The following is a 27,097-nucleotide window of genomic DNA, read 5'->3' as shown; positions in this document are numbered from 1 at the left end:
GGAAATGCGTTATGCAGTAACTGAATCAACAATTCCCTTGTATTGTTTTATTGAATTGTTAGGGCTTGTATGATCCAAGTGATAGGTGGTCAGCCTCAAGTTATAGATTTTGACAGCAGTTGTATTGAAGGAGTTTCAATGATACGTTACCTTTCTGTAATTTTGAGTTGCCCTATAAATGCTAGTGATGTCTAACAAGAACAGGAGGAATTAGCATTGCCTGTAATGTGAGTACTTTACTTCCTACAGAGTACAACAATTGTTGAATGCAGCGATACTGCTGAGGAGTGGAACATTCATAGCATAGCAGAATAGAGTAACTTTATTTGTCGTTTCTGCCACATACAGCTGGTACAATAAAAACAAGAAAAAATTCCTCCAGGACCAAGGGTGCTATATGAACTCACAGACTACACGGGAGTACAGTCGTACACAGGGCAGCGTAAAGTGGATAGAAAAGTGTAAAACACGCAAGGCAGCACAGTAATTCCTGACAAGACAAGACAATAGACACAGTGGTGGACAAATTCCATTGTAACAATGAATGATCATTAATAAAACATTGTTTTAGCAGCAGTTCCAAAAAAGATCGTCCAAGAATTGCAAATAGAATAGGGTGTGATCATACAGTGTTAAGGAGCCTGATGGCCTGGGGGAGAATCTATCACACAGTCTGGCCGTGAGAGACCGAATGCTCCAGTATCTTCTGTCAAATAGCAGGAGGGAACAGGGTTTGAGTGAGGGGTGTCTGGGGTCTCCCACAATGCTGTTGCCTCTCGGAAGCAGTGTGTGGTGTAAATGTCTGTAATGGAGGGGAGAGAGACCCCGATGATCCTCTCAACTGTCCTCACTATCTATTGTAGGGTCATACCATCCAAGACAGTGCAATTCCCGAACCAGGCAATGATGCAACAGCTCGGGGTACTCTCAATGAACCCTGTGTAGAATGTGGTGAGGGTGGGGGGGGAGGGGGGTGGGATGTGGGCTTTCCTCAGTTTGTGCAGGAAGTAGAGACACTGCTGGGGTTTCTTGGCTATGGAGCTGGTGTTGAGGGACTAGAGTGCTTGTTGAAGGTTTTATTGTCTTGGCAGTAATTTGAGACGTTCTTAAGGCAGGTCAGAATACTAGACTCTAGTTGATTTCAGTGAAAAAACTCTTTAAATTGTAAAAAATACAGAAACAGATGCCATTTAAAATCTATAACCAGAGACATTTTTGTCTACCTGCCAGAGGGAATAGGGCATGGGACTTCTTCCCTGATTTTTTAAAAATCACTTGGAAGTGATGGGTGTGTCTCGTTGGTCAGTAGTTATTGCCATCCCTAGTTACCCTTGAGAAGTGCATTTCATGAGATCTAAATGCTGAGTACACAATTATAGACATCACTTCCCACTGGGATACCACTTTGGAAATCAAGCCTCCAGTTCACAGAGTCATCACAAACACTCATAAAGCCAGAGAGATGTACAGCAGGGAAACAGACCCTTCAGTTCAACTCATCCATGCTGACCAGATATCCTAGATTAATCTAGTCCCATTTGCCAGCCTTCGGCCCATATCCCTCTAAATCCTTCCTATTCATGTACTCATCCAGATGCCTTTTAAATATTGCAATTGTACCAGCCTCCACCACTTACTCCATACATGCACCACCTTTAGGTCCCTTTTAAATCTTTCTAATCTTAAACCTATGCCCTCTCGTTTTTGACTCCCCTACTTTGGGAAAAAAAACTTTGGCTATTCACCCGATGCAAGCCCCTGATGATCTTATTAGCTTCAATAAGGTCACCCTTCTGTCTCCAACATCCAGGGAAAACAGCCTCAGTGTGTTCAACCTCTCCCTATATCTCAAACCCTTCAATCCCAGCAACATCCTTATAAAACTTTTCTGAACCCTTTCAAGTTTTAAAACACCTTTCTAACAGCAGAGTGACCAGAATTGAATGTAGTATTCCAAAAGTGGCCTAACCAATGTCCTCACAGGACAACATGACCTCCCAATGTTTGTACAGTTAAAGATTTTTTAAGAGTAGTCTAAATTCCCCATTTTCTTGATTTGCACACCCAGGTTTAATAGAAAACACACGCCAATGTCTGTGTTAACAAGAATTCCTATTTAATACAAATGGTTAAACTCTAATTACAGGTGAACAGTCATAAACTGTCATAGGTGGCATGGTGGCACAGTGGTTAGCACTGCTGCCTCACAGCGCCAGAGACCCAGGTTCAATTCCCGCCTCGGGTGACTGACTGTGTGGAGTTTGCACGTTCTCCCCGTGTCTGCGTGGGTTTCCTCCTGGTGCTCCGGTTTCCTCCCACAGTCCAAAGATGTGCAGGTCAGGTGAATTGGCCATGCTAAATTGCCCGTAGTGTTAGGTAAGGTGGTAGATGTAGGAGTATGGGTGGGTTGCGCTTCAGCGGGGCGGTGTGGACTTGTTGGGCCGAAGGGCCTGTTTCCACACTGTAAGTAATCTAATCTAATCTAATCTAATCTAAAACTGTTAGTCTAACATTAATTCAAACTCTCATCACTGTGTAAACTCCATCTCACACATACACAGACAGACATAGTCAGGGAACAAAGGGCACATGGGCAGAGGGCAAAAACTGGGAAAACAATTGAGTAGTCTTTGTTGTTGACATATTTGGAGTTGGTTCTTGCTGATGAGAAGGTTTCTTGTCAGCCTTTCTTTTAAACACTTCCACTGGGTCACAGGAAGTTCAGGGTGACTGGATCACTTCTAAAATGTCTCTGACTGATCAATTAATAGTCATTATTTAGAGCTACTGCTGAAGAAAAGACAAACTGGTTTCCTGCAAGTTTAATGAGGGCTTTGACTGCAGAGAACAGAGAGACAGCTCCTGTGCTAGTGAGGATCAACACACTTGATCTGGAACTTATTTCCAGCCCGAAGGTGTTCAGATACCTGATAACCAATCACATGACTGTTAGGAGATAAAGGGTCATTGTCATTGATAATTGGTCACAAGTCCATAAACCAATCAAATTCTTGTTGCCAAGCAAAGCTCCAATTCATCCCAGAATACAGGTTCTTGGTTGCAGTTTGTTTGCAAACTAATCTTCAATGACTGCCTGTTCACACAGCTGCTTAAACAATCAAAGTCAGGTTACTTGCTTTTCAAAACACCCAGCAATGCTTGCACGACATTGGATTGCAAAACTGGTCTTTCTCATTTGAGTCCGCAACTTTAAAAAAAAGTACAAATCTGAAAAGAAAAATAGTCTTTACATAGAATACTGGAGAAATCACATATATTTCTATATGTTTGATATTATTTGAATTAAAATATTCCCAGGTTTCATTTGACATTTTCTTTTCCTAACTTCCAAATTAAGTTTCTCCTTTCATCGTTATTGTATGAATTAGATTAGATTAGATTACTTACAGTCTGGAAACAGGCCCTTTGGCCCAACAAGTCCACACCGACCTGCCGAAGTGCAACCCACCCAGACCCATTCCCCTACATTTACCCCTTCACCTAACACTATGGGCAATTTGACATGGCCAATTCACCTAACCTGCACATTTTTGGACTGTGGGAGGAAACCAGAGCACCCGGAATAAGAATTTAGGAAGAAACCAAATGAGTACGCATTTAATATAGATATGAACTAGTTTTTCTTTCCAAAATGCTGCAAATTGAAAGCACCAAATTGGTCATTTTGCATACTTTGTATGAGAATTGAAATTATCACACAAATGTAGCGATCTCCTTTAGGAGGGATAAAGCAGATTCAAAGGAACTTTAAAATAAATATACCTACATCCCTCTGACCCGCTGATGGTGCTCAGATCTAGTGCGAGCAGAAAGTATGAGAAATTTGAATTATGTTGCTTTTCTCTAAAATGTAGAGCCACATGTCTTTCCTACAAGGTCAGGGCAGTTGGTTGCAGCTGGAAGTCAGCAATCCAAAGCATTGATTTGGGAAACGTCAATGTGGCCTCCCAATGGGCAGAGACTGTGGCCAGAGCAAGTCAAAGGGCACGACATAGCAAACGACTCATTCTAAAACCTTGCATGTGGCAGCATCCAATAGAAAGCTCCTTGTAACTCAACATTGGAAATGTCTCTTAGCATCAACACATTGAGCCTGCACCTAATGTAGATCTAGATCCAATCCCACTTCGAGCACAAGGCACTGAACATCTCAAAGCAATGTAAGGGTTTAGAAATCTAACAAAAGATGCATTTCTGCCCCTTTGTTCTGAGTAATGGTGTCCAGGGAAATATGTATTTCTCAAAGTTATTAATCAGGAAAATCAACCCATTAATCATTGCACCTGACTCATATCCTGGCTTCATTTACGTATAAAGATTTGCTTTAAGGATGTTTTTATTTCTCCATATAGTAAACATTCTGCTGACTTACAGAGAGCATTTCAGTAAAAAAAAACTAAGTGGCAGAATCATTTTTACTGCATTTGCCTCTTGCAGGCTCTAACATGCACAACCCTGTCTCAGAATGATAATGACCATTTTAATAGCTTAATGAATCAATGTCATATGCTGTCCTATCACTATCATTAATAACAGGAAAAGTGCACTGACATCTTTTTTGTGTAAAAGGGTTTGAAAAGCACATTATATTTAAACTGAAAAGCAAAATAATTCATTCAGTCAGTCATAAAGTGAGGAAATGTCAATTCATCTCTGTGTCTTTACCATGATCATGCACTGTGATAAATTTATTTGATCATTGTATTTCTGAAGTTCTGATCATTGATGGCAGGAGAGACTACACTAATCAAACTGTGAAAAAATACACCTCTTCTTGGCCAAGCTTCAGCAAGCATGAAGAAAAATGCATCGATTTAAACATGGCAAGATTTGTAATGTTAAGAATAAAAGATTGCTCAGTTAAAATTGAAAGATAACAGCAGTGGAAGCATTTTTCTTTTAGAGAGATTTACAGAAATGGAAATACCAATCTGTTCTATTTGGCACCAATTTTTATTTAGTGAGACTTTCCCCATATTGGGATTCAGGGTGAGCTTGCTAATTAGTTACACAATTGGCTTAACAACAGAGACAGAGGGTGGTGGTGGAGGGTTGTTTTTCAGGCTGGAGGCCTGTGACTAGCAGTATTCCACAGGGATCGGTTCTGGGTCCACTTTTGTATGTCATTTATATCAATGATTTGGATGAGAATATAGAAGGAATGGTTAGTAAGTTTGCAGATGACACCATAATCTGTGGTATGGTAGACAGTGAAGAAAGTTTTCTAAGGTTACAAAGGGATCTTGATTAAGTGGGTCAATGGGCTGAAAAATGACAGATGAAATTCAATCTGGATAAATGCATTTTGCTACAACAAACAAGGCTGGAGCTTATACAATTAATAGTAGGGCCTTGTGTAGTGTTCAACAACAGAGGGACCCAATGGTTCAGGTACATAATCCTTTGAAGTATGCTTCACATATAGACAGGGTAGTTAACAAGGCATTTGGTACACTTACCTTCATTGCTCAGTCCTTTGTTTATAGGAATTGGGACGTCATGTTGAGGTTGTTCAGGACATTGGTGAGACCTCTTCTGGAATATTGTGTCCCGTTCTGTTCACTCCATCATAAGAAGGATATAATTAAGCTGGAAAGGGTTCAGAGGAGATTTACCAGGATGTTGCCGCGTATCGAAGGTTTGAGTTATAAAGATACTATTTTCACTGGAGTGTAGGAGGTTGAGAGGTGACCTGACACAGGTTTATAAAATCATGAGAGGTATAGATAAGGTTAATAGTGGGTGTCTTTTTCATGGTATGTGTGGATTTTCAAGACTAGAGGGCATATTTTAAGGTGAGAAGTGAGACATATAACAAAGACACGGTGGGGGGGGGGGGGGGGATTTTTAACATTGAGGGTAGTTTGTGTGTAGAATGAACTTTCTGAGGAAGTAAGTACAGTTACAATGTTTAAAAGACATTTAGATAATACATGAATAGGAAAGGTTGGAGGGATATGTGCCAGGAACAGGCAGGTGGGGGCTGGTTTACATTGGGATTATGGTTGGCATGGACTGGTTGGACTGAACGGTCTGTTTCCATGCTGTATGATCATGTTTGACCGTCTTTTCCAAAAAATACAAATTCACACTGGGTCTGCTCACAAACCTGATCAGTCCTTTGCTTTAACTGACCATTTTTGTATGCAGCATCTAAGTCAGAAGGTAACTGCAGACTAATAGGCTGCTGGGTTTGATTTCTAGTCATTTTCATAATCATCCTCTTCAGAAATGTTATACCTTTCTGGAGCAGATGGTATTTGAAGCCAAACTTCCTGACTCAGGGGCAGGGACTGTATCACTACACCATAAAAACCCTTGGCATTTTATTTCTAAATTTTAAAAAAAGTTTCATATCATGGTGGGTCAAGAGACAGAAAACATGACCCCTTAGTTTAGTTTCTTACTTTTCAACATATCCCTTCTTCAGAATTCAATTCTGAACGGTCACTGGATTCAAAACGTTAACTCTGATTTCTCTCCACAGCTGGTGCCAGACCTGCTGAGATTTTCCAGCAATTTTTAGCTTTTGCTTTGGTGTTTGTTGGCCAGCATAGATATGGTGGGTTGAAAGGCCTGTTTCTGTGCTCTATAACTCTGTGGCTTTTTGTCTTGCAGTCAAAGCTTTGCTTTCTGAATTGCTTGCTGCACCTCCCCCCCCCACCACGCTAGCTGTCAGTGGCTTATAAACGGACACCTCTGTCCCATCGGAGTCAGTGTTTGTAACTTGAAGGACTTCAGCTGGGAGTTGAGGAGCTAGAGTCTGAGAGGCAGGCATTGTGCCACATTAGAAAGGGCACAAGTTACAGGAAGCAATCAAACTGCTCAGATTAGGCAATTCAAAGTTGGTTAGTGCTCAGGGACAAGAAGGTGTGACTGCAGGTGAAACAGGTATGGAGACGCAGGGCTAGCATCCAAGCAACCTTGACCACTGCAATTGTCAACAGTGATGAGGTTCTTGCCACCTGTGTTGATGAGAGTATGACGATATCAGATTATCTTTTGTTCAGATAACACCACAAAGACTGTATCAAGCAGCATATCCCTTCAGCTGTTTGCAACAATCAGATGCTGACTGTCCTCATTGAGCACACTTACAAATCTCAAAACACAGTGTCCAATGTTAGATGTGACTTCACAATTGGAGAACATTACTAAATAATGCTAAGTGTGCAAAGAATCATGCTGACAGATCACATAGACTTATTAGGCAGGCAGAATTGCGTACTGTAGATGCTGGAGATTAGAGTCTAGATTAGAGTGGTGCTGGAAAAGCACAGCAGGTCAGGCAGCATCCGAGGAGCAGGAAAATCGACGTTTCGGGCAAAAGCCTTCATCAGGAATAAGGCTGGGAGCCTCAGGGTCGAGAGATAAATGGGAGGGGTGTGGGGTTGGGGAGGAGGTAGCTGTGAGTGTAATAGGTGGATGGAGATGGGGGTAAAGGTGATAGGTCAGAGAGGAGGGTGGAGCGGATAGGTGGGAAGCAAGATTGACAGGTGGGACAGGTCATGAGGACAATGCTGAAGTGGAAGGTTGGAACTGGGGTAAGGGAGTGTGAGGGGAAATGAGGAAACTGGTGAAGTCCACATTGATGCCCTGGGATTGAAGGGTCCTGAGGCAGAAGATGGGGTGTTCTTCCTCCAGGCATCGGGTGGTGAGGGAGTAGTGATAGAGGAGGCCCAGGACCTGCATGTCCTCGGCAGAATGGGAGGGGGAGTTGAAATGTTTGGCCACGGGGCGGTGGGGTTAATTGGTGCAGGTGTCCCGGAGATGTTCCCTAAAGCACTCTGCAAGAAGGCGTCCAGTCTCCCCAACATAAAGGAGACTGCATCGGGAGCAACGGATACAATAAATGACATTGGTGGAAGTTCAGGTGAAACATTGATGGATGTGGAAGGCTCCTTTAGGGCCTTGGATGAAACATAGCTAATCATTGCACTTCTCTCAATTCCAGAAAATATTCTGGTTTATTTCTCAGGGTGATGCCTTGGGAGGAGGTGTGGGCGCAGGTCTTGCAATTCCTCTGGTGGCAGGGGAAGGTGCCAGGATGGGAGGGTGCGTTGTTAGGGGCATGGACCTCAGCATGGGATTATTTAGATTCCCTACAGTGTGGAAACAGGCCCTTCAGCCCAACAAGTCCATACCGATCCTCCGAAGAGTAACCCACCCAGACCCATTTCCCTCTGACTAATGTACCTAACCTGTGGGCAATTTAGCATGGCCAATTCACCTAACCTGCACATCTTTGGACTGTGGGAGGAAACCGGAGCACCCGGAGGAAACCCACGCAGACACGGGGAGAATGTCCAAACTCCACACAGCCCGAGGCTGGAATTGAGGCTGGAATTGATCATGGGTCCCTGGTGCAGTGAGGCAGCAGTGCTAACCACTGAGCCACAGTGCCGCCCATTAATCAAGCAAGCTTGTAGTGTGTTGCATTTTGGAAGCTGCATATATTGATATAACTTGCTGCGAGAATCAGAAAATCCCTGCAGTGCAGATAGAGGCCATTTGGCCCATTGAGTCTGCATCAACCCTCTGAAGAGCATCCCACCTGGACCCACCCTACCCCCTGTAACCCTGCATTTCCCATGGCCAATCCACCAAACCTGCACAATATGGGGAAATCCACCTGACCTGCACATCTTTGGACTGTGGGAGGAAACTCACGTAGATACGGGGAGATTGTGCAAACTCCACACAGGCAGTCACCCGAGGGTGGAATCAACCCAGGTCCCTGGCGCTGTGAGGCAGCTGTGCGAAACAAAAAGAAATGTAGCTATTCATTGCACTTCTCTCAATTCCAGAAAATATTCTGGTTTATTTCTCAGGGTGATGCCTTGGTCAAACAGAGTCAATTTGCCTGGTTAAAATTTAAACAAAACTTGCCAATCATCATCTAGCTGGTGCCCTCTCCATGACAATGTACCAACCAATCAGACTCCACTTACCAATCAATCATCACGCTCCTCTCATACAGTATCAGTGTTGTTTTCTGTTCACTTAGGGGTGTATTGCAAATTGTCCTGACAGTTGTAATTTGAAAAGCTTTGAAAAAATCATGTCTTTTTTTCAGTAACACTCAAATTCTGTAACTGAATGTTACAATTATTGCTTAACCCTTTCACTGATCACTCTTAAGTATTCCAAATACAAAAGAATTGTTTTTCCACATCATGTGAATACTAAAGAAAGCAAGAGAAATATAAAAAAAGAACAAAGCTTCTGACTATGTCTTTCAAATTATCTCTGATCCTGACATACTGACAAAGGACTGGATATCAGCTGATGTTACATCAATTCTGAAAGAGCAAGAAAACATAATTGCAGGCTAATCATTCCAGATTTTAGTGGGATAAATTATTGATAAAAATTCTGAGACAATGAATAAATTTCCATTTGGAGAGATATGGATTCAGCTAGAACAGTCTGCATGGATTTGTTAAGGGAAGGTCATTTCTGGCCAACATGAATCACCTTTTGGAGAACTATGAAGGGAGGTCATGAGACTAGTGCATTTAATGTTGTCTATATGAATTTTAGTAAGGTTTCGTGTGACAGACTGATTAATAAATGAAAAGTACACAGGATCCAAGGAAAAGTGGAAGTTGGATTCAACATTGCCTCAGTGTAAGAAAGTGAAGGATTATAGATTGTGAATGTTTTGTGGTGCTCATGGTATAGAGAAGTAAGTCAAACTGCAGGAGGCGAGTTTAGGAAACTTGCAGATGATACACCAATTGGTTGTGTGGTTTATAGTTAGGAAGGATTCTCTAGATTACAGGAAATTATCAGTGTACTGATCAGGTATAGAAAAGTGGCATCTAGAATCCAGGGAGCATGAGATAATAGATTTAGGAAGATTAAACCAGGTGAGGAAATAAATGAAAGAGTATTGAGAATGCAGAGGAACAGAAGGACTTTATATTGAATGTTTACATATTCTCAAAGATAGCAGAACAGGTCGATAAGATGGTAATACAGGCATACTGGATGCTTTCCTTTATTGGAAGACCTAGCATTTAAGGCTGCATAATCAACCCCTTACTGTACTCCTTACACACTCACAACTGTGCGGCCAAATTCATCTCTAACCCCATGTATATATTTGCTGATGACACCATCCTAGTGGGTCAGATCTCAGACAATGATGAGTTAGAGTACAGGAAGGAGATAGACAGCTTAGTGACATTGTGTAAAGACAACAATCTCTCCCTCAATGTCAGCAAAACAAAGGAGCTAGTCACCGACTTCAGGAAGTGGAGTGGAGGACACGCCCCTGTCTCTATCCATGGCGCTGAGGTGGAGATAGCCAAGATTTCAGGTTCCTGGGAGTAAATATCACCAACAGTCTGTCCCTCTCCATCCACATGTCCACAGAAATTCAGCATGTCCACAGTGACTCTCACCAATTTTAATAGATGCACCACAGAAGGTGTCCTATCCAGATGTATCACAGCTTGGTATGGCAACTGCTCTGACCAGGACCACAAGAAACTACAGAGAGACGTGAACACAGCCCAGTCCATCCCACAAATTAACCTTCCATCCATTAACGCCATCTATACTTCCTGCTGCCTTTGGAAAGCAGCCAACATCATCAAAGACCCCTCCCACCCTGGTTACACCCTCTTCCAGCCTCTGACATTGGGCAGATGATACATTCATTTGAAAAACATGTACCAACAGATTCAAGAACAGCTTCTTCCCTGATATTATCAGACTTATGAATGGATCTCTCATGTATTAAAGTTGGTCTTTCTCTGCACCTTCTCTGTAGCTGTAACACTATATTCTCTGTTCTGTCCTATTACCCTGATGTACTTACGTAAAGTGTGATTTGCTGAGATAGCACACAAAACAATACTTTTCACTGCATCTGAAATCAAATAAGAGTAAGGAGTTTTGCTAAAGTGGTACAAAATGTTGGGAAAGGCATTTTAAGGGCATCTCCATCTGCAACACGCCCACAGGGAAGTGGCTTCATTTTATCGGTGGCAGTTGCAGTGGGAGGAGCAACAGCAAGGACCAGGGGCCTGATGGGAAGGTAAATTTAAAGCATAAAAACTTACCTCATAAAGTCAGAACGCACACTGAGCAGGAGCGGACATGGGACTGCTGGGTAAGTGAGATTATATATTTGGTCAGTTTTTATCCAATGTGTGCAGGAGGGTTTCCTGACACAGTATGTAGTCAGGCCAACAAGGAACAAGGCCACATTGGATTTGGTGCTGGATAATGGTGTTAGATTTGGAGTTAGGTGAGCACTTTGCTATTAGTGACCACAATTTGGTTACGGTTACTTTAGCAATTGATGGGGATAGGTTTATGGGTTGAGAGTGTGGTGCTGGAAAAGCACAGCATGTCAGGCAGCATCCGAGGAGCAGGAGAATCAACATTTCGGGCATAAGCCCATCTTCAGGAAAGTGCTTATTCCCAGAACGTCGATTCTCCTGCTGCTCAGATGCTGCCTGACCTGCTGTGCTTTTCCAGCACCAGGCTCTTGACTCTGATCTCCAGCATCTACAATCCTTACTTTCTCCTAGGGGTAGGTATATACCGCAGGGCAAGAGTTATTGCTGGGGGAAAGGCAATTGTGATGCAATTAGGCAAGATTTAGGCTGTATAGGATAGGGAAGGAAACTGCAGGGGATGGGCAGAACTGAAATGTGGAGGTTATTCAAGGAACAGCTACTGCATGTCCTTGCTAAGTATGTACCTGTCAGGCAGGGAGGAAGTGGTTGAGCAAGGGAGTCATGGTTTACTAAAGATGTTGAATCTCTTGTCAAGAGGAAGAAGGAGACTGATGTTAGGATGAAGTGTGAAAGCTCAGTTAGGGTGCTAGAGGGTTACAAGTTAGCTAGGAAAGACCTACAGAGAGAGCTAAGGAGAGCCAGGAGGGGACATGAGAAGTCTTTGGCTGATAAGATCAAGGAAAACCCTAAAGCTTTCTATAGGTTTGTCAGGAAGAAAAAAATCACAATAGAAAGATTAGGGACAATCAAGGATAGTCGTGAGAAGTTGTGCTTGGAGTCAGAGGAGATGGGGAAGCACGAAATGAATATTTTTCATCAGTATTCATGCTGTTGAGGAGAATATTGAGATACATGCTCCAAGACTAGTTGGGATTGAGGTTCATAAGGAGGAAGTGTTAGCAATTCTGGAACGTGCGAAAATAGATAAGTCCTCTGGGCTGGATGGGAATTATTCAAGGATTCTCTGGGAAGCCAGGAAGGAGATTGCAGAGCCTTTGGCTTTGGTCTTTATATCATCATTGACTACAGGAATAGTGCCAGAAGACTGGAGGATAGCAAATGTTGTCCCCTTGTTCAACAAGGGGAGTAGAAACAACCCTGGTAATTATAGACCAGTGAGCCTTACTTTATTTGTGGGTAAAACGTTGGAAAAGATTATAAGAGATAGGATTTATAACTACCTAGAAAGTATTAAGTTGATTAGAGATAGTCAACATGGTTTTGTGAGGGGCAGGTCATGCCTCACAAGTCTTATTGAGTTCTTTGAGGAGGTGACCAAAGGTCGATGAGGATAAAGCGGTTGATGTGGTGTATATGGATTTCAGTAAAGCATTTGATAAGGTTCCCCACGGTAGGCTATCGCAGAAAAAACGGAGGCATGGGATTGAGGATGATTTAGCGATTTGGATCAGAAATTGGCTAGAAGGCAGAGTGCGGTTGTTGATGGGAAATGTTCATCCTGGAGTTCAGTTATGAGTGGTGTACCACAAGGATCTGTTTTGGGGCCACTGCTGTTTGTCATTTTTATAAATGACCTGGATGAGGGCATAGAAGGATGGGTTAGTAACTTTGCAGATGACACTAAAGTCAGAAGAGTTGTGGATAGTGCCGAAGGATTTTGTGGGTTACAGAGGGACATGGATAAGCTGCAGAGCTGAGCTGACAGGTGGTAAATGGAGTTTAATGCAGAAAAGTGTGAGGTGATTCACTTTGGAAGGAGTAACAGGAATGCAGAGTACTGGCTAATGGTAAGATTCTTGATCGTGCAGATAAGCAGAGAGATCTCAGTGTCCAGGTACATTGATCCCTGAAAGTTGCCACCCAGGATGATAGGATTGTTAAGAAGGCATATAGTGTGTTAGCTTTTATTGGTAGATGGACTGAATTTCAGAGCCATGAGGTCATAGTACAGCTGTACAAAACTCTGGTGCAGCTGCACTTGGAGTATTGTGTACAGTTCTGGTCACCACATTATAGGAAGGATATGGAAGCTTTGGAAAGGGTTCTTTCTGAAGGATGTTGCTTGGTATTGAGGGAAGGGCTTATGAGGAAAGGCTGAGGGACTTGCGGCTGTTTTTGTTCGAGAGAAGAAGGTTGAGAGGTGACTTAATGGAGACATATAAGATAATCAGAGGGTTAGATAGGAAAAATGTCTATGAGCATTTTTCAACAAATGGTGATGGGCAGCACGAGGGGACATAGCTTTAAATTGAGGGGTGATAGATATAGTAAAGATGTCAGAGGTAGTTACTTTACTCAGAGTATAGTAGGGGCATGGAACGCACTGCCTGCAGCTGTAATAGACTCGCCAACTTTAAGGGCATTTAAATGGTCATTGGATCGGCATATGGATGAGAATGGAATAGTGTAGGTTAGATGGGCTCCAGATTGGTTCCACAGGTCAGTGCAACATTGAGGGCCAAATAAGCGGTTGATATAGTGTATATGAATTTCAGTAAAGCATTTGATAAGGTTCCCCACGGTAGACTATTGCAGAAAAAACGGAGGCATGGGATTGAGGATGATTTAGCGGTTTGGATCAGAAATTGGCTAGAAGGCAGAGTGCGATGGTTGATGGGAAATGTTCATCCTGGAGTTCAGTTATGAGTGGTGTACCGCAAGGATCTGTTTTGGGGCCACTGCTGTTTGTCATTTTTATAAATGACTGGCATAGAAGGATGGGTTCTATGTTCTGTAGAAGGGCCCGCACTGCGCTTTAATGTTCTATGTTCTGTATAAAATTCAGCCCAAATCACTAATAGCCCATTTTTAAAAATTACCAGACAGAACATGAGCAACACCAGCAAGACCAACTTTTCTTACCCAATCCTTGTTGCCCTTGAGGAGGTGGGGGTGAGCTGCCTTCACGAACCGCTGCAGTCCATGTGCTATAGTTTTTCCCATAATGCCCTTAGGGAGGGAATTCCAGGGTCTTGACCCAGTGACACTGAAGGAAACAATATATTTCAAAGTCAGGATGGAGTGGCTTGGAGGGGAACTTGCAGGAGAAGCTTTTTTATGTATCTGCTGCCCTTGTCCTTCTGGATGGAAATGGTCATGGGTTAGAAGGTGTTGTCTGAGGTTCGTTGGTGAATTTCTGCCGCATATCTTGTAGATAGTACACACTGTTACTCAGTGTCAGTGGTGGACCTTTATGAATGTGGGACCAATTAACCGGGCTGCTTTGTCCTTGTTGGTGTTGAGCTTCTTGAGTGTTCTTGGGGCTGCCCCCATCCAGGGCAAGTGGGGAGTATTCCATCACACTCCTGACTTGTGCCTTGGAGATGGTGGAGCCTGAGTGTAGCAGCATGTGTACGTCAGTGCCTTGAGGCAAAGGAAGGAAGCTAGGATTTATTTTACAAAAAGCAAATAGAACATAATTCTACTTTGCCCATAAAATAAATAGACGCAATGTTTTCCAATGCTATGGCATGTATGTGTTACCACATTCCTTCACTGCCATAACAGGCAAGTGAACTGTTAAAACTAATGTACTGTAAGAGATCAGGAACAGGAACAATTCACTCACTTTCTCCTTTGAAAAGTTAGATTTTGCCTTTTTGTTATCATGTGAAATGGATGTGAGTGAATTCACTGCCCATTTTGTTTTATTGGACAGTGTGAACATCTACTTTGCTTCTCTCTGTTTGTTTTCATCTGTTTGGTGAGATCATTGTCTTATGTTTTTGTTTAGATTGGACCTAATGTTTTCAAGAAACATTTTATGATAAAATCATAGTAATTAAAGGCATGTTAAGTAATTAGTCCAGTGTTTAATTGAGATTGTGTGTAAGGAGAGGAAATTAACCATGACAAACCAGCAGCTGCAGAGCCCAGGTTAATAATGGGCCCCTATATTTGCTTTGTTTGATGAAGAAATTGTCTTTAAATGGGGGCAGTTCTTGGAAGAGCAAGCAGATTGAACCATTCGTGACTGGGACAAAAGCTAGAAATAAAGTCCAAATAAAATCAGGTACTGAGCCAGAATTTGCTGGCAAAAAGACAAGAGAGTTTAATATAAATGTGGTGATTAGATAATCTATTCATTTGCTTCACAAGTAGCCACAAATTGCTGAAAGTTTGCTCTATTCTGCTTTTAGATATTTTTAATGAATCTGTTAAGATTTATCATGACATTCCTCTGGGGCAGCTAGGATTTGAATCCAGTTCCTAATCCATCTCTTGTGGTGGCTGGTTAGTTGAGTCAGTCAGAGTGTGGTGTTACTGATGTTAAGATTGTGTATTCAGTCCTTGCAGAGGCTAATGTTGCTTGCTTTGACACATCAGACTTTAAATCTAGTGGGGCAGTTGTGGTGCAGTGGTAATTACTGCTAGAAAATGAAGCTGGAGATGCTTTTGGGGAACAAGAAAATGGTAGGGGTGTTAAACAGTAATTTGCATCAGTCTTTATATTGGAAGATATATCAAACATCCCATTAATATAAAAGAAAATGGGAAAGCAATTAAGTATTATCACCAGCGGTCAAGAAATAGTATTAGACAAACTAATGGGGCAAAAGGCAGTCCCCTGGCCCTGATGGCTTGCAATCTCAGATCCTAAAAGAGGGAGCTACAGAGATAGTGGATGCATGAGTTATAATTTTTCAAGCATTGTTTAATTTTGGACAAGAACCACAGGTTTGGAAAACTGCTAACGTGACACCCATATTCAAAAGGAAAACAAAATGTGGGTAACTATAGGGCTGCTTAGCCTAGCACCTATTGTTGGAAAAAAATGGAATCAGTCATTAAGCAAGTAAAACAGCAGAACGTTTGGAAAATCATATTCTAATCAAGCAGAGTCAGTATGACTTCATAAAAGGGGCTCTACTCACTGGGGTTTTGAAGAATGATCTCACTGAAACATACAGAATTGTTCAGGAGCTTGATAAATGGGTAAATGCTGAGAGGTGTTTCCCCTTGTTGGAGAGTCTAGGACCAGTGGGCACAGTCTCAGAATAAAGGGGCACCAATTTAAGACTGAGATGAGGAGGGATTTCTTCTCTCAGAGGGTCATGAATCTTTGGAACTCCTTGCCACAGAGAGCTGTAGGGAGCAGAATCCTTGTGTATACTTCAGACTGAATAGAGAGATTCTTGATCAGTCAGGAAATTGAGGGTTATGGGGAAAGGGCAGGATTCCTGATGAAGGGCTTTTGCCTGAAACGTTGATTTTCCTGCTTTTCAGATGCTGCCTGAATTGCTGTGCTTTTCCAGCACCACTAATCCAGAATCTGGTTTCCAGCATCTGCAGTCATTGTTTTTACCTTGTTGATTTTAACCCTACTGCGAATCCTCTTGCAAGGATGCCTGCCTTGAAGAAGATTTCCTCCTCTCTCTACAAGAATCTCAAGGAGTCCCTCTTCCACTGCAACTCCCAGGTTATTTCCTCTGCTCTGAAGCTCTTCAACCATATCCTGAAACAGACTCGCTACCCCAGTCACATTTGCTTCCTCAGTGCCTGCCTCCGTAACCAACTCATCCCACACGGACTCCAGACCACCTTTAAACCAGCAGAGTTCGGACCCGAACAGGACAAACAATACAGACTACACATTCAAAAACACCCAGCAACAGTTCTCCTTCAAGATCTTCCACTCCACGCACGTAGCAATGCGCTGGCACCTAGCCTCTCTATAGTCGGCCCTGCCTCAGCTGAGGGCCACACTCTCTCAGAATTGCAAAGGACCCACTCTGTACTACATCCTCAGGAGAATTCATACTCTCAACAAACAGTATTTCAATTCCATCCCAAACATCAAAAACTCTAAGTACAACAAACTTTTATCTACCTACCTCCATAACCAGCGCTCCTCAAACATTCCAGAAGATTCCTCTGGCCTCTGGAACTGCTCGGACGCCATTATCCATGCGGCTGCTGCAGCTACCAACCCCACGGTGATCGATGACATCAGTTCCGCCCCCATCACGGCTGCTTCCACCGCCACTTCCGCCCCTCACAATTCCTCATGCACTATACGTGACATCACTTCTGCCCCTCACATCATCGCTGATGTCACACACTCAGTGACTTCCGCCGCCCCCACTGCTGTGTTTGCCACCACTTCCATCCCCACCAACGCCACTCACCTGCATTCTGCTGACACGTGCCCCCACAGATCTCACTGTCAGCATCCCCACCCCCCAGAACCCTAAGGGGAACACCACCCCTGCTCATGATTCCACCCCCATTGCCCCCACTACCACACCCACTCCAGTTACAGGATCCACCCCTATTCCCAGCTCCACACCCACACCAGGTCCTAACTCCCAGTCCTGCCAAGTTTTCACCATTCCCCCTGACCTCCCCCTCACTGAGGATGAATGATCAGTCCTCAGCAAAGGACTCACCTTCATCCCCCTCCGCCCACGCATCAATGAATTTAATACACGCCATGACATCGAACAATTCTTCTGCCGCCTCCGCCTCCGAGCTTATTTTCACAATCAGGACTCCCGCCCACCTTCCGAGGACCCCTTCGCCCACCTCCAACACACTGCATCCACCTGGACACCCCATGCTGGCCTATTACCTGCCCTCGACCTCTTCATTTCCAGCTGCCACCGAGACATTAACCACCTCAACCTGTCTACCCCCCTCCCCCACTCCAACCTCTCACCCTCACAATGTGCAGCCCTCCACTCTCTCTGCTCCAATCCCAACCTCACCATCAAGCCACCGGACAAAGAGGATGCAGTGGTAGTCTGGCGTACTGACCTCTACACCGCTGAAGCCAGACTTCAACTCGAGGACACCTCCTCCTCTTCAGCCATGATCCAAACCCCCATCACCAAACCATCATCTCCCTGACCATACAGAGCCTCATCACCTCAGGAGATCTCCCACCCACAGCTTCCAACCTCATAGTCCAGGAACCCCGCATTGCCTGGGTCTACCTCCTTCCCAAGATCCACAAGCCTGACCACCCTGGCCGACCCATTGTCTCAGCATGCTCCTGCCCCACTGAACTCATCTCTACCTAGCTCAACACTGTCCTATCCCCCCTAGTCCAGGAACTCCCCACATATGTTCGAGACACCAGCCATGCCCTTCACTTCCTCCAAGACTTCTGTTTCCCTGGTATCCAACACCTCATCTTCACCATGGATATCCAATCCCTCTACACGTCCATCCGGCCTGACCAGGGCCTCCAAGCCCTCCGTTTCTTCCTCTCCCGACGTCCCCAACAACACCTTTCCACTGACACTCTCATTCGTTTGGCTGAACTGGTCCTCACCCTTAACAATTTCTCCTTCGAATCCTCCAGACCAAAGGGGTAGCCATGGGCACCCGTATGGGCCCCAGCTATGCTTGTCTCTTTGTTGGCTACGTAGAGCAGTTGATCTTCCGTAATTACACCGGCACCACTCCCTACCTCTTCCTCCGCTACATTGATAACTGAATTGGCGCCACCTCATGCTCCCACGAGTAGGTTGAGCAATTCATCAACTTCACCAACACATTCCACCCTGACCTTAAGTTTACCTGGACCATCTCTGACACCTCCCTCCCCTTCCTGGACCTCTCCATCTCCATTAATGACGACCGACTTGACACTGACATTTTTTACAAACCCATCGACTCCCACAGCTACCTGGATTACACCTCTTCCCACACTACCTCCTGCAAATATGCCATCCCGTATTCCCAATTCCTCCGCATCTGCCGTATCTGCTCCCAGGAGGACCAGTTCCACGTGGTTAAAGATGCCCTCCAACGCATCTTGTCAACCATAACAAGGACAGAAACCCCCTGGTGCTCACCTTCCACCCTACCAACTTTCACATAAACCAAATCATCCGATGACATTTCCGCCACCTCCAAACAGACCCCACCACCAGGGATATATTTCCCTCCCCACCCCTTTATGCCTTCCGCAAAGACCGTTCCCTCCGTGACATCCTGGTAAGGTCCACACCCCCCCGACAACCCACCGTCCCATCCTGGCACCTTCCCCTGTCACTGCAGGAATTGCAAAACCTGCACCCACACCTCCTCCCTCACCTCCATCCAAGGCCCTAAAGGAGCCTTCCACATCCATCAAAGTCTTACCTGCACGTCCACTCATATCATTTATTGTATCCGTTGCTCCCGATGCGGTTCTCCTCTACATTGGGGAGACTGGACACCTCCTAGCAGACCGCTTTAGGGAACATCTCTGAGACACCCGCACCAATCAACCCCACCACCCTGTGGCCCAACATTTCAACTCTCCCTCCCACTCTGCCGAGGACATGGAGGTCCTGGGCCTCCTCTACCGCTGCTCCCTCACCACCAAACGCCTGGAGGAAGAATGCCTCATCTTCTGCCTCGGAACACTTCAACCCCAGGGCATCAGTTTCCACATTTCCCCTTCCCCCACCTCACCCCAGTTGCAACCTTCAAGCTCAGCACTGTCCCGATGACCTGTCCTACCTGCCTATCTTCTTTTCCACCTATCCACTCCACCCTCCTCTCTGACCTATCACCTCCATCCCCTCCTCCACTCACCTATTGTTACTTTCTCCCCAACCCCATCCACCTCTCATTTATCTCTCCACCCTTCAGGCTCTCTGCCTGTATTCCTGATGAAGGGCTTTTGCCTGAAACATCGATTTTCCTGCTCCTCGGATGCTGCCTGACCTGCTGTGCTTTTCCAGCGCCACTCTGATCCAGAATCTGGTTTCCAGCATCTGCTTTTACCTATGTCGGATCAGGCATGATCTGAGTGAATGGCAGAGCGGGCTCGAGGGGCCAAATGGCCTCCTCCTGTTCCTATTTCTTATTGTCTTATGGTCTCTGTGCCAGGAGGCCTGAGTTCGAGACTCATCTCCTCCAGGTGTATGTAATAACATCGCTGAACAGATTGATTTAAAAATGAGTTACACTCATGCAATCCTGTCTCTTTCCCAGTACTTTAATGTTAATCCTTGACTTCTGGATTCTTTTTCAATGAGGTTTAAAACACAATTTTCATCACTAGTTCATCCTCCAGCAATTTATGACACAAAATATATTCAAATTATCAGGTTCGGGGATAAGTTTAAGTAATGCCATATATTGCAAGATGCCCTGCCTGAACAAAATCTGGGCCTGTATTTGTATTAGGAATTTTTAAAATATAATTCTTGAGGCAGTAAATATTCTGTATTTATTTTGCCAGGAAGACATTATTGAATTTCTCACTGACATGTTGCTGCATGATACTGGCAGCACTCTGATTGCTTGCACTCTGGTTTGGATCCTGTCATAGAGTGTGTGTAGGCAATGTGATTGAGGAAGACATTGCAACAGAATCCAATCGTCCGAAGCACCAACAGTGAGGGTGTGTAGTGATTGGAACCTAGTGGATCTGGTAGATTATGAGGTCCCTGATTGGGGTTGTTAACCTGGGCTGACCGATATAACCAGGGGATTTAGAATCTCCTCATTTCAGGGACATAGTTATTTCAGTGGGAACAAGAGGTAGTGCTGACATGCGATGCCCCCCCCATACGCTAACAGGATCATGTTGGCTCACAGTGGCCCAATGGACAGGAATACCCAGTAGAGTATGCTTTCTGGACTTTGGCTGATGCCAAACGCAAGTATACCCAGAGAGAAGGAAGGTTTTGTGATCATATTTGGTGTGAGGAAGTTCCACCAATAGCTTTGTTGACGTGAACTTATCATGGTAATAGATCACAAACACCTGCTGGGGCCACTGGAAGACAAGGTGGTGCTGCCCATAACTTCTGGTTGAATTCAGCATTGGACCTTATTCTCTGCTTGTACAAGTACACATTAGAACACTGTCCAGGAGGCCAAGTGGTTAATGCAGATGTCTTGAACTGCCTCCCAATGGCAGATACTCCACCAGTGGTGCCTCCCCTGGAACAGTCTGTTCTGGTTATAAACTTCCTGGACACCCTTCAGGTCACCACTGACAATATCCAACTGCGGACACAAGAAGATCCCAGCCTAACGAAACTAAAACAACTGGTGGTAATGGGGGAAATTGAAGGTCCATCACAATTAGGACTGAAAGCTTTCTGGACCCAGTGAGACCAGGTCACTACAGAGAACGGCATGTTACTGCGGGGAGCAAAAGTGATTGTCCTGAGTTAAACTCACCCACAGGTACTAGCTGAACCCCACCAGGGTCATTCAGGGGTATCCAAGATAAAGGTGCTAGCTAGAAGCTTTGTGTGTTGGCCATTAACCTAATTCATGTGATAACCTTTTCCAAAGTTCATTAAAGACAGTTCATACAAATTTTGAATCAGGTGAAGGATTATTTTCTACTTAACTAAGGCTGTGTAGACATATTCAATGCTAATCTGAATAGAATATTAATTAACATCTCCAGGTTTTACCAAATTAAGACTTAGGTTTTGTGTTAATTAAAATAAATGAAAAAAATGTTTTCAGTGGAAAATTATTTCCCATTTATCCCTTTTTCGAGATTAGAAACTTTGAAATCACTTAGGCTTGTTTTCTTGGTATTGTCATCTTAGATAGACAGGCAGGAGGCTGGGAGAACACAGCAAGGCAGGCAGCATCAGGAGGGAGGGGGACACAGCAAGGCAGGCAGTATCAGGAGGGAGGGGGACACAACAAGGCAGGCAGCATCAGGAGGGAGGGGGAACACAGCAAGGCAGGCAGTATCAGGAGGGAGAGGGACACAGCAAGGCAGGCAGCATCAGGAGGGAGAGGAACACAGCAAGGCAGGCAGCATCAGGAGGGAGAGGAACACAGCAAGGCAAGCAGCATCAGGAGGTGGAGAAGTCAATGTTTCGGGTGTAACCCTCCAAGTCTGTACCACTTTTTACCTTAGAACCAGATCCATACCACACAGTGGTTCTAATGCATCAGATTTTGCTGTAAACTCCCCTCCACATTGTTATCATTAGTGGAGACACTGGCCTGCAATTTGTGTTCAGGAAGTGCATTGTGAATCACTGCAGATCTACAAAAGGACGAGTGTGCTGGTCTACTCTTGTTCCATACCTTCCTGGATGAGGCGCTGTATGACAGGGTGTGAGAATAATGCTGGCTCCCCCCTCCCCACCACCAATATCCAATCCTTTAGCTCAATTCTGTTTATTAGAATAGAGCTCAGACAGATTCTACTATAACCAAAACATTTAGGAAATAAAATTGTGTAAAACTTGTAAAATAATTTGATATGCTTCATGGCACACATTTTCCCATTTTTACCTATTTATAACCCAGGGTACTGTACAAAGCAATAATCATCAACAGGACTTGGGAATTTGGAAAAGTGGAATTTGAGGCTGTAGTATTTTACTGTAATAGTGACTGATCCCTAAATGTATACCACAACTAAAAATTGTAATTGTAATATTCAAAATAGTGGCCACTAATCTGGATAGGTGTATGACAGTGTAATTTACATGATGTATTGAACTTTAGGACTTGAATGTTGAAATACATTACAATAACATTTACCTGAAAACTTTCAAACTGGACCAGGTACATTCAACATATTACAAGTCTCTTAAATATTCAGAAATTAACTCTAATTTTCAACAAATTTGAACTGTGTGAGGTTATCTTTTTTGCTGTGATTGTGAAAATTTGCCATCTTATCTACATTTTCCATCCAAATAATGTTAACACTTTGTTTTGGTTCAACATGTTTGAAAAAGAAGTGCATACTTTTAAAATTTACTTTTTAAGATCCAAACATGCAGATGAATTTTATTTGTCATATTCTAGAAGGTTCAATGAAATAAACAGTTGTGAAAACTCTGGACATTGATAAGAAATGCAACTGATCATTTCATTATTGTATGTCATTGTAAAAATGTAGGATTTATATATATTTTTAAAAAAACATGTCCCTCTAAGATAAAGAGAGGCTACATTTAATCTATACTTTATTGACTAAAATCTTAACACAAAGCTACAATGAGAGAAAGGGCCCCGAATGTATTTTCTGTGCAACATGCTTCATTATTCCCCATTTAAAAATAAAACAAAATCTGCTAAGAATCAGAATTTCTGCCAAGTGCAACTTTGTTATGTTGTGTCTGCTTCTCGGCTGAGTTAGTGCAGTTATACAGTTACATTAAGGGCTTGAGTACATCCCAATGTGGCTTTATTCCTTTCAATCTAATCCCAAACCATTGGGGTCTGTAGATTCACAATGAGTGGCTTAAAAGAGGAACTGAGGTATGAAATGCCAGATTCCTGTGAGGCTGAAAATATTTCAAATAGTGAGAATTACTCTGAGCAGGTGTGAGATGAGATTTTGGTTAGAAGGCAGAGTTTGGGCAAGCCTTTGTAAATAGTATAATCTTCATTGACCTCCTTCATTTTCTAATATGGCTAAAGGAGATGATTTTTTTTGGCAAAGTATCTATCTATTTCCTGCTTACAACCAGCTGTTTTATTATCCTGTAATATGGTAGTCACTTGGAAGAATGTGTTACATTTGATATGGCCATTTGCTTTATGTAAATTGTAATGCTGAGAGTTATTTAAATCTCTGTGTGATCCTAACAACCTTTCAAATACCACTACAGGTATATTTCTGTTTTGCATCTTACATGGTGCTAGATAAATACAAGATCTATATACAGTAGATCAGCAAGAGTCACAGGGGCATACACAATGAAATGCGGCTCCATATTGCTATTGAAATAGTGTGCATGTGCTAGAAACATGCAGAACAGGCAGATTGTGACAAAAACAGCCTCCAACAAAGAACAAAGAACATTACAGCGCAGGAACACTGAAATAAAAACCTGTACCACCCATTCAGAGCTCATTCAGAGTCTGGGTGCAGTTAACATCCTCCCAGTTGAACGTGTATTCATTCGCACGAAGGAAACCATTTCCCTTGACCAGCCTCTAACTCGTACTATTTAAAGAGCTCTCCATCCAACTTTTACTTTCCTTATGACTTAGATGTTGCTGATGCTGAGGTAATGAACTTACTGTGTTCTTAGAGGAATTTTGGAATATACTTGGATTTTCAATTGTGATGCATTGGATCTTGAGACAGAGATCAGGAAAAGTGGTCGAACTGCTAACAGGAAGCTTATGTCAGTAAAGGGGGCTATTGCTGCCATTCCTTCTTGTGGGGCCATGCAAGTTTAGAAATGTCAGCAGCAAAGGGAAGAGCTGTCTATCGGGAGTAGGGAAGAGAGCCATATCACCATGGAGGACTGCTTCTGGGCAAGCAAGTATCCAGTATACCAAAGCTTGATCTGAATAATGACTGATTTTCACCCTCTGGCCATGTGGGGGCAGTATGTGTACAATGAGAACCATTCAGCAATAGGAACATCATGGATCAATTCATCCGCATGTAGCGGCAATGGTTCTGCTGCTTGGAAAAACTCTTGGGACCCTCCAGTACTCACCAGACAGTGTCCTCAGGTTTATGGTGGTCTACTGTGGCTTGCACCACATCACTATCATGGTGGCATGGCCATTGTTACAAGTCAGCCCATTGATATTGCCATGGGAGGAGAAGGGAAGGAGTAGATAAGCAGGGCCACTTCATTTACACACGGTCTTTGTGAATCATTTCCAAGACTATAGTGCCCTTGGGATGTCATCAATCCTGACAATCATGCCACATTTTCCATCTGTTCAATCCATCTGTTGTAATATATCTCAGTGCTCACTTGGCCAAAATCCTGAAACAGAAACCCTCCAATTAAAAAACTACTGGCTAATAATCTTGTCCAACAAGTCCTCCAATAATATTGATAAAACTGAGCTCTTCATCCAAGTACATTGCCTTAGTAATGGTCCTCAGCCTCTGTCCCTCCATACTGTTCTGACTCAGTGCTAACCCGTACACCGCAGCATGGCTAGTGGAAGAGTGGGGACGTTCAGTGGGAGGGATTGTTGATGACTGAGGAAGATGACCATTCACAGCTTCACACCATATCACCTGTACATGGATCAATACTGTGTGGGTTAATGGTTGACATTAAACACTGACAGAGTGCCAGTGGTGGGAATGTGAATTCTGTCTCTCAGAATAAAACAGCAGGCTTCTGTCCAATACAGCCACTGCCATCCTTCTAATCGATTAGAGGACAGATGCCCATGACCGAGCTGGAGGCTGTAAGAATCTGATTGAGTGATGGTGCTCCTTCATCAGGCACCTGGTGTAGCTCATCTTCTTCCTCATGTGCTCGCTGGGAGTCTGAAAACAGGAATATGAAGGGGAGGATGGAGTGAGGGAAAGGGCGGTGGATGGAAAGCAAGAGATCCATGGTCACACCATCGACACCTTCATGCCAGATGACAGGTCATTCCTAGAGGTGGATTTACTCAGTCAGGACGTGCAAGGCTGGAGCTTTGGACACGAAACATGTCGAGGTTACTCCACCCTCTAGGGAGTTGGCTCAAGTCTCTCTGGCAAGTTCCCAGATGGAGGCCAGTCATAATTGACAGGCTGAGCTTCTAATCGGATGAGAGCAGTCCACTGGCTCAGGTAGGTCTGATCCCAAACCCCGAGGTGATCTTAGAGAAAGTGAAAACCGCAGATGCTGGAGATCAGAGTAGCGAATGTGGTGCTGGAAAAGCACAGCAGGTTAAGCAGCATTCGAGAAGCAGGAGAATCGATGTTTCAGGCATCAGCCTTTCATCAAGATTCATGTCTGACCTGCTGTGCTTTTCCAGTGCCACACTCTCAACTCTGAGGAGATCTTGTCTCAGCCAACCCCATTCCCCAAGCCCAAGGAGCTTTTAAATGGGAGGGTGGGGAAAGCGTTTTGGTGAAGCAGTGGGGTTTGAAGGCTGTGGGAATACATTGTCTGCTCCTGCTGCACTACAAACAGTTCTATGAAGTCACTTATCTTCTTTTTAAAGTAATCCTTGTTTCACTCCAGCTGAAATCAGCATTTTCTATACTTACATTGTTCCCTAAAACATTCACAAGAAGCTAATGACACTATAATTCAATAGTTATAAAGTCACACAGCCTGGAAACAGACCCTTCAGTCTAACTCATCCATGCTGACCATGTTCCCAAACTTAACTAGCCCCACTTGCTTGTGCTTGTCCCATGTCCCTCTAAACCTTGTACCTGTCCAAATGTCTTTTAAACTTAGTCACTGTACTTGAATACAACTTCTTCTGGCAGTTCATTCCATGTATGATCTACCCTCTGTTTTAAAAAGTTGACCCTCAGGTCCCTTTTAAATCTTTCTCCTCTCACCTTAAATATATGCTGCCTAGTTCTAAACTCCCCCACCCTAGGGAAAAGGCCCTTGCCATTCACCCTATCTATACTCCTTATGATTTTACAAATCTCTATAAGGTTACCCCCTCAACCTCCTACACTCTAGTGAAAAAAAGTCCCAGCCTATCCAACCTAGTTTTGTAACTCAAACCTTCCATTCCTGACAACATCCTGGGGTAACGTATTTGCACCTTTTCCAATTTAATAACGTTGCATGTCATTTGATTGCTTCGTAATTTCATTAATCTTAGAAATGAATTGGGCTGGATCTTACCGGGAGTAAGTTATCTTAGAATTGCAACAATGTTTGTAAGCTGTACCAGGATGTACTGGATCACAGATCGACAGAACAGTTATAATGCAGGAAGAGGCCATTTGGCCAATCATGTCTGTACTGGCTCATTTATTGAGCATCGGTACCTGAAGCCAATCTCTTGCCTTTTCCCCATATCCCTCCGCAGTATTTATATCCAAATATTAATCCAATGGTCTCTGAAATGCCTCAATTGAACCTCCACCACATTTCCTGCCCTAACAGCTCACTGTGTGAAAGAACAATCCTCACATCGCCCTTGCTGCTTTTGCATAGCGGTTTAAATCGATACTGTGTCAGTTTTGTTCCCTTTACAAG

General features: G+C 43.7%; 1 protein-coding gene across 5 annotated transcripts in view; it reads left to right on the top strand.

The window, feature by feature from the left end:
- LOC140477509 (sodium/potassium-transporting ATPase subunit beta-1-interacting protein 3-like) overlaps positions 1-27,097 on the top strand; it is a 451,646-nt gene that overhangs the window by 188,436 nt on the left and 236,113 nt on the right. The window contains exon 1 of one of the 5 annotated variants that reach the window (XM_072571553.1): positions 16,524-16,656. The exons of the other annotated variants lie outside the window; for them this stretch is intronic. Coding sequence (XP_072427654.1) covers positions 16,582-16,656 — 75 coding nt within the window. The 5' untranslated portion in view covers positions 16,524-16,581. Of the gene's footprint in view, positions 1-16,523; positions 16,657-27,097 lie in introns of those variants that run through there. 5 annotated transcript variants of the gene reach the window in all.

This window comes from Chiloscyllium punctatum, chromosome 5 (genome assembly GCF_047496795.1).
Source record: "Chiloscyllium punctatum isolate Juve2018m chromosome 5, sChiPun1.3, whole genome shotgun sequence".
Lineage (NCBI taxonomy): Eukaryota > Metazoa > Chordata > Chondrichthyes > Orectolobiformes > Hemiscylliidae > Chiloscyllium > Chiloscyllium punctatum.
Note: the sequence above shows the minus strand (reverse complement) of the source record. Positions and strands in the feature narration are given on the sequence as shown.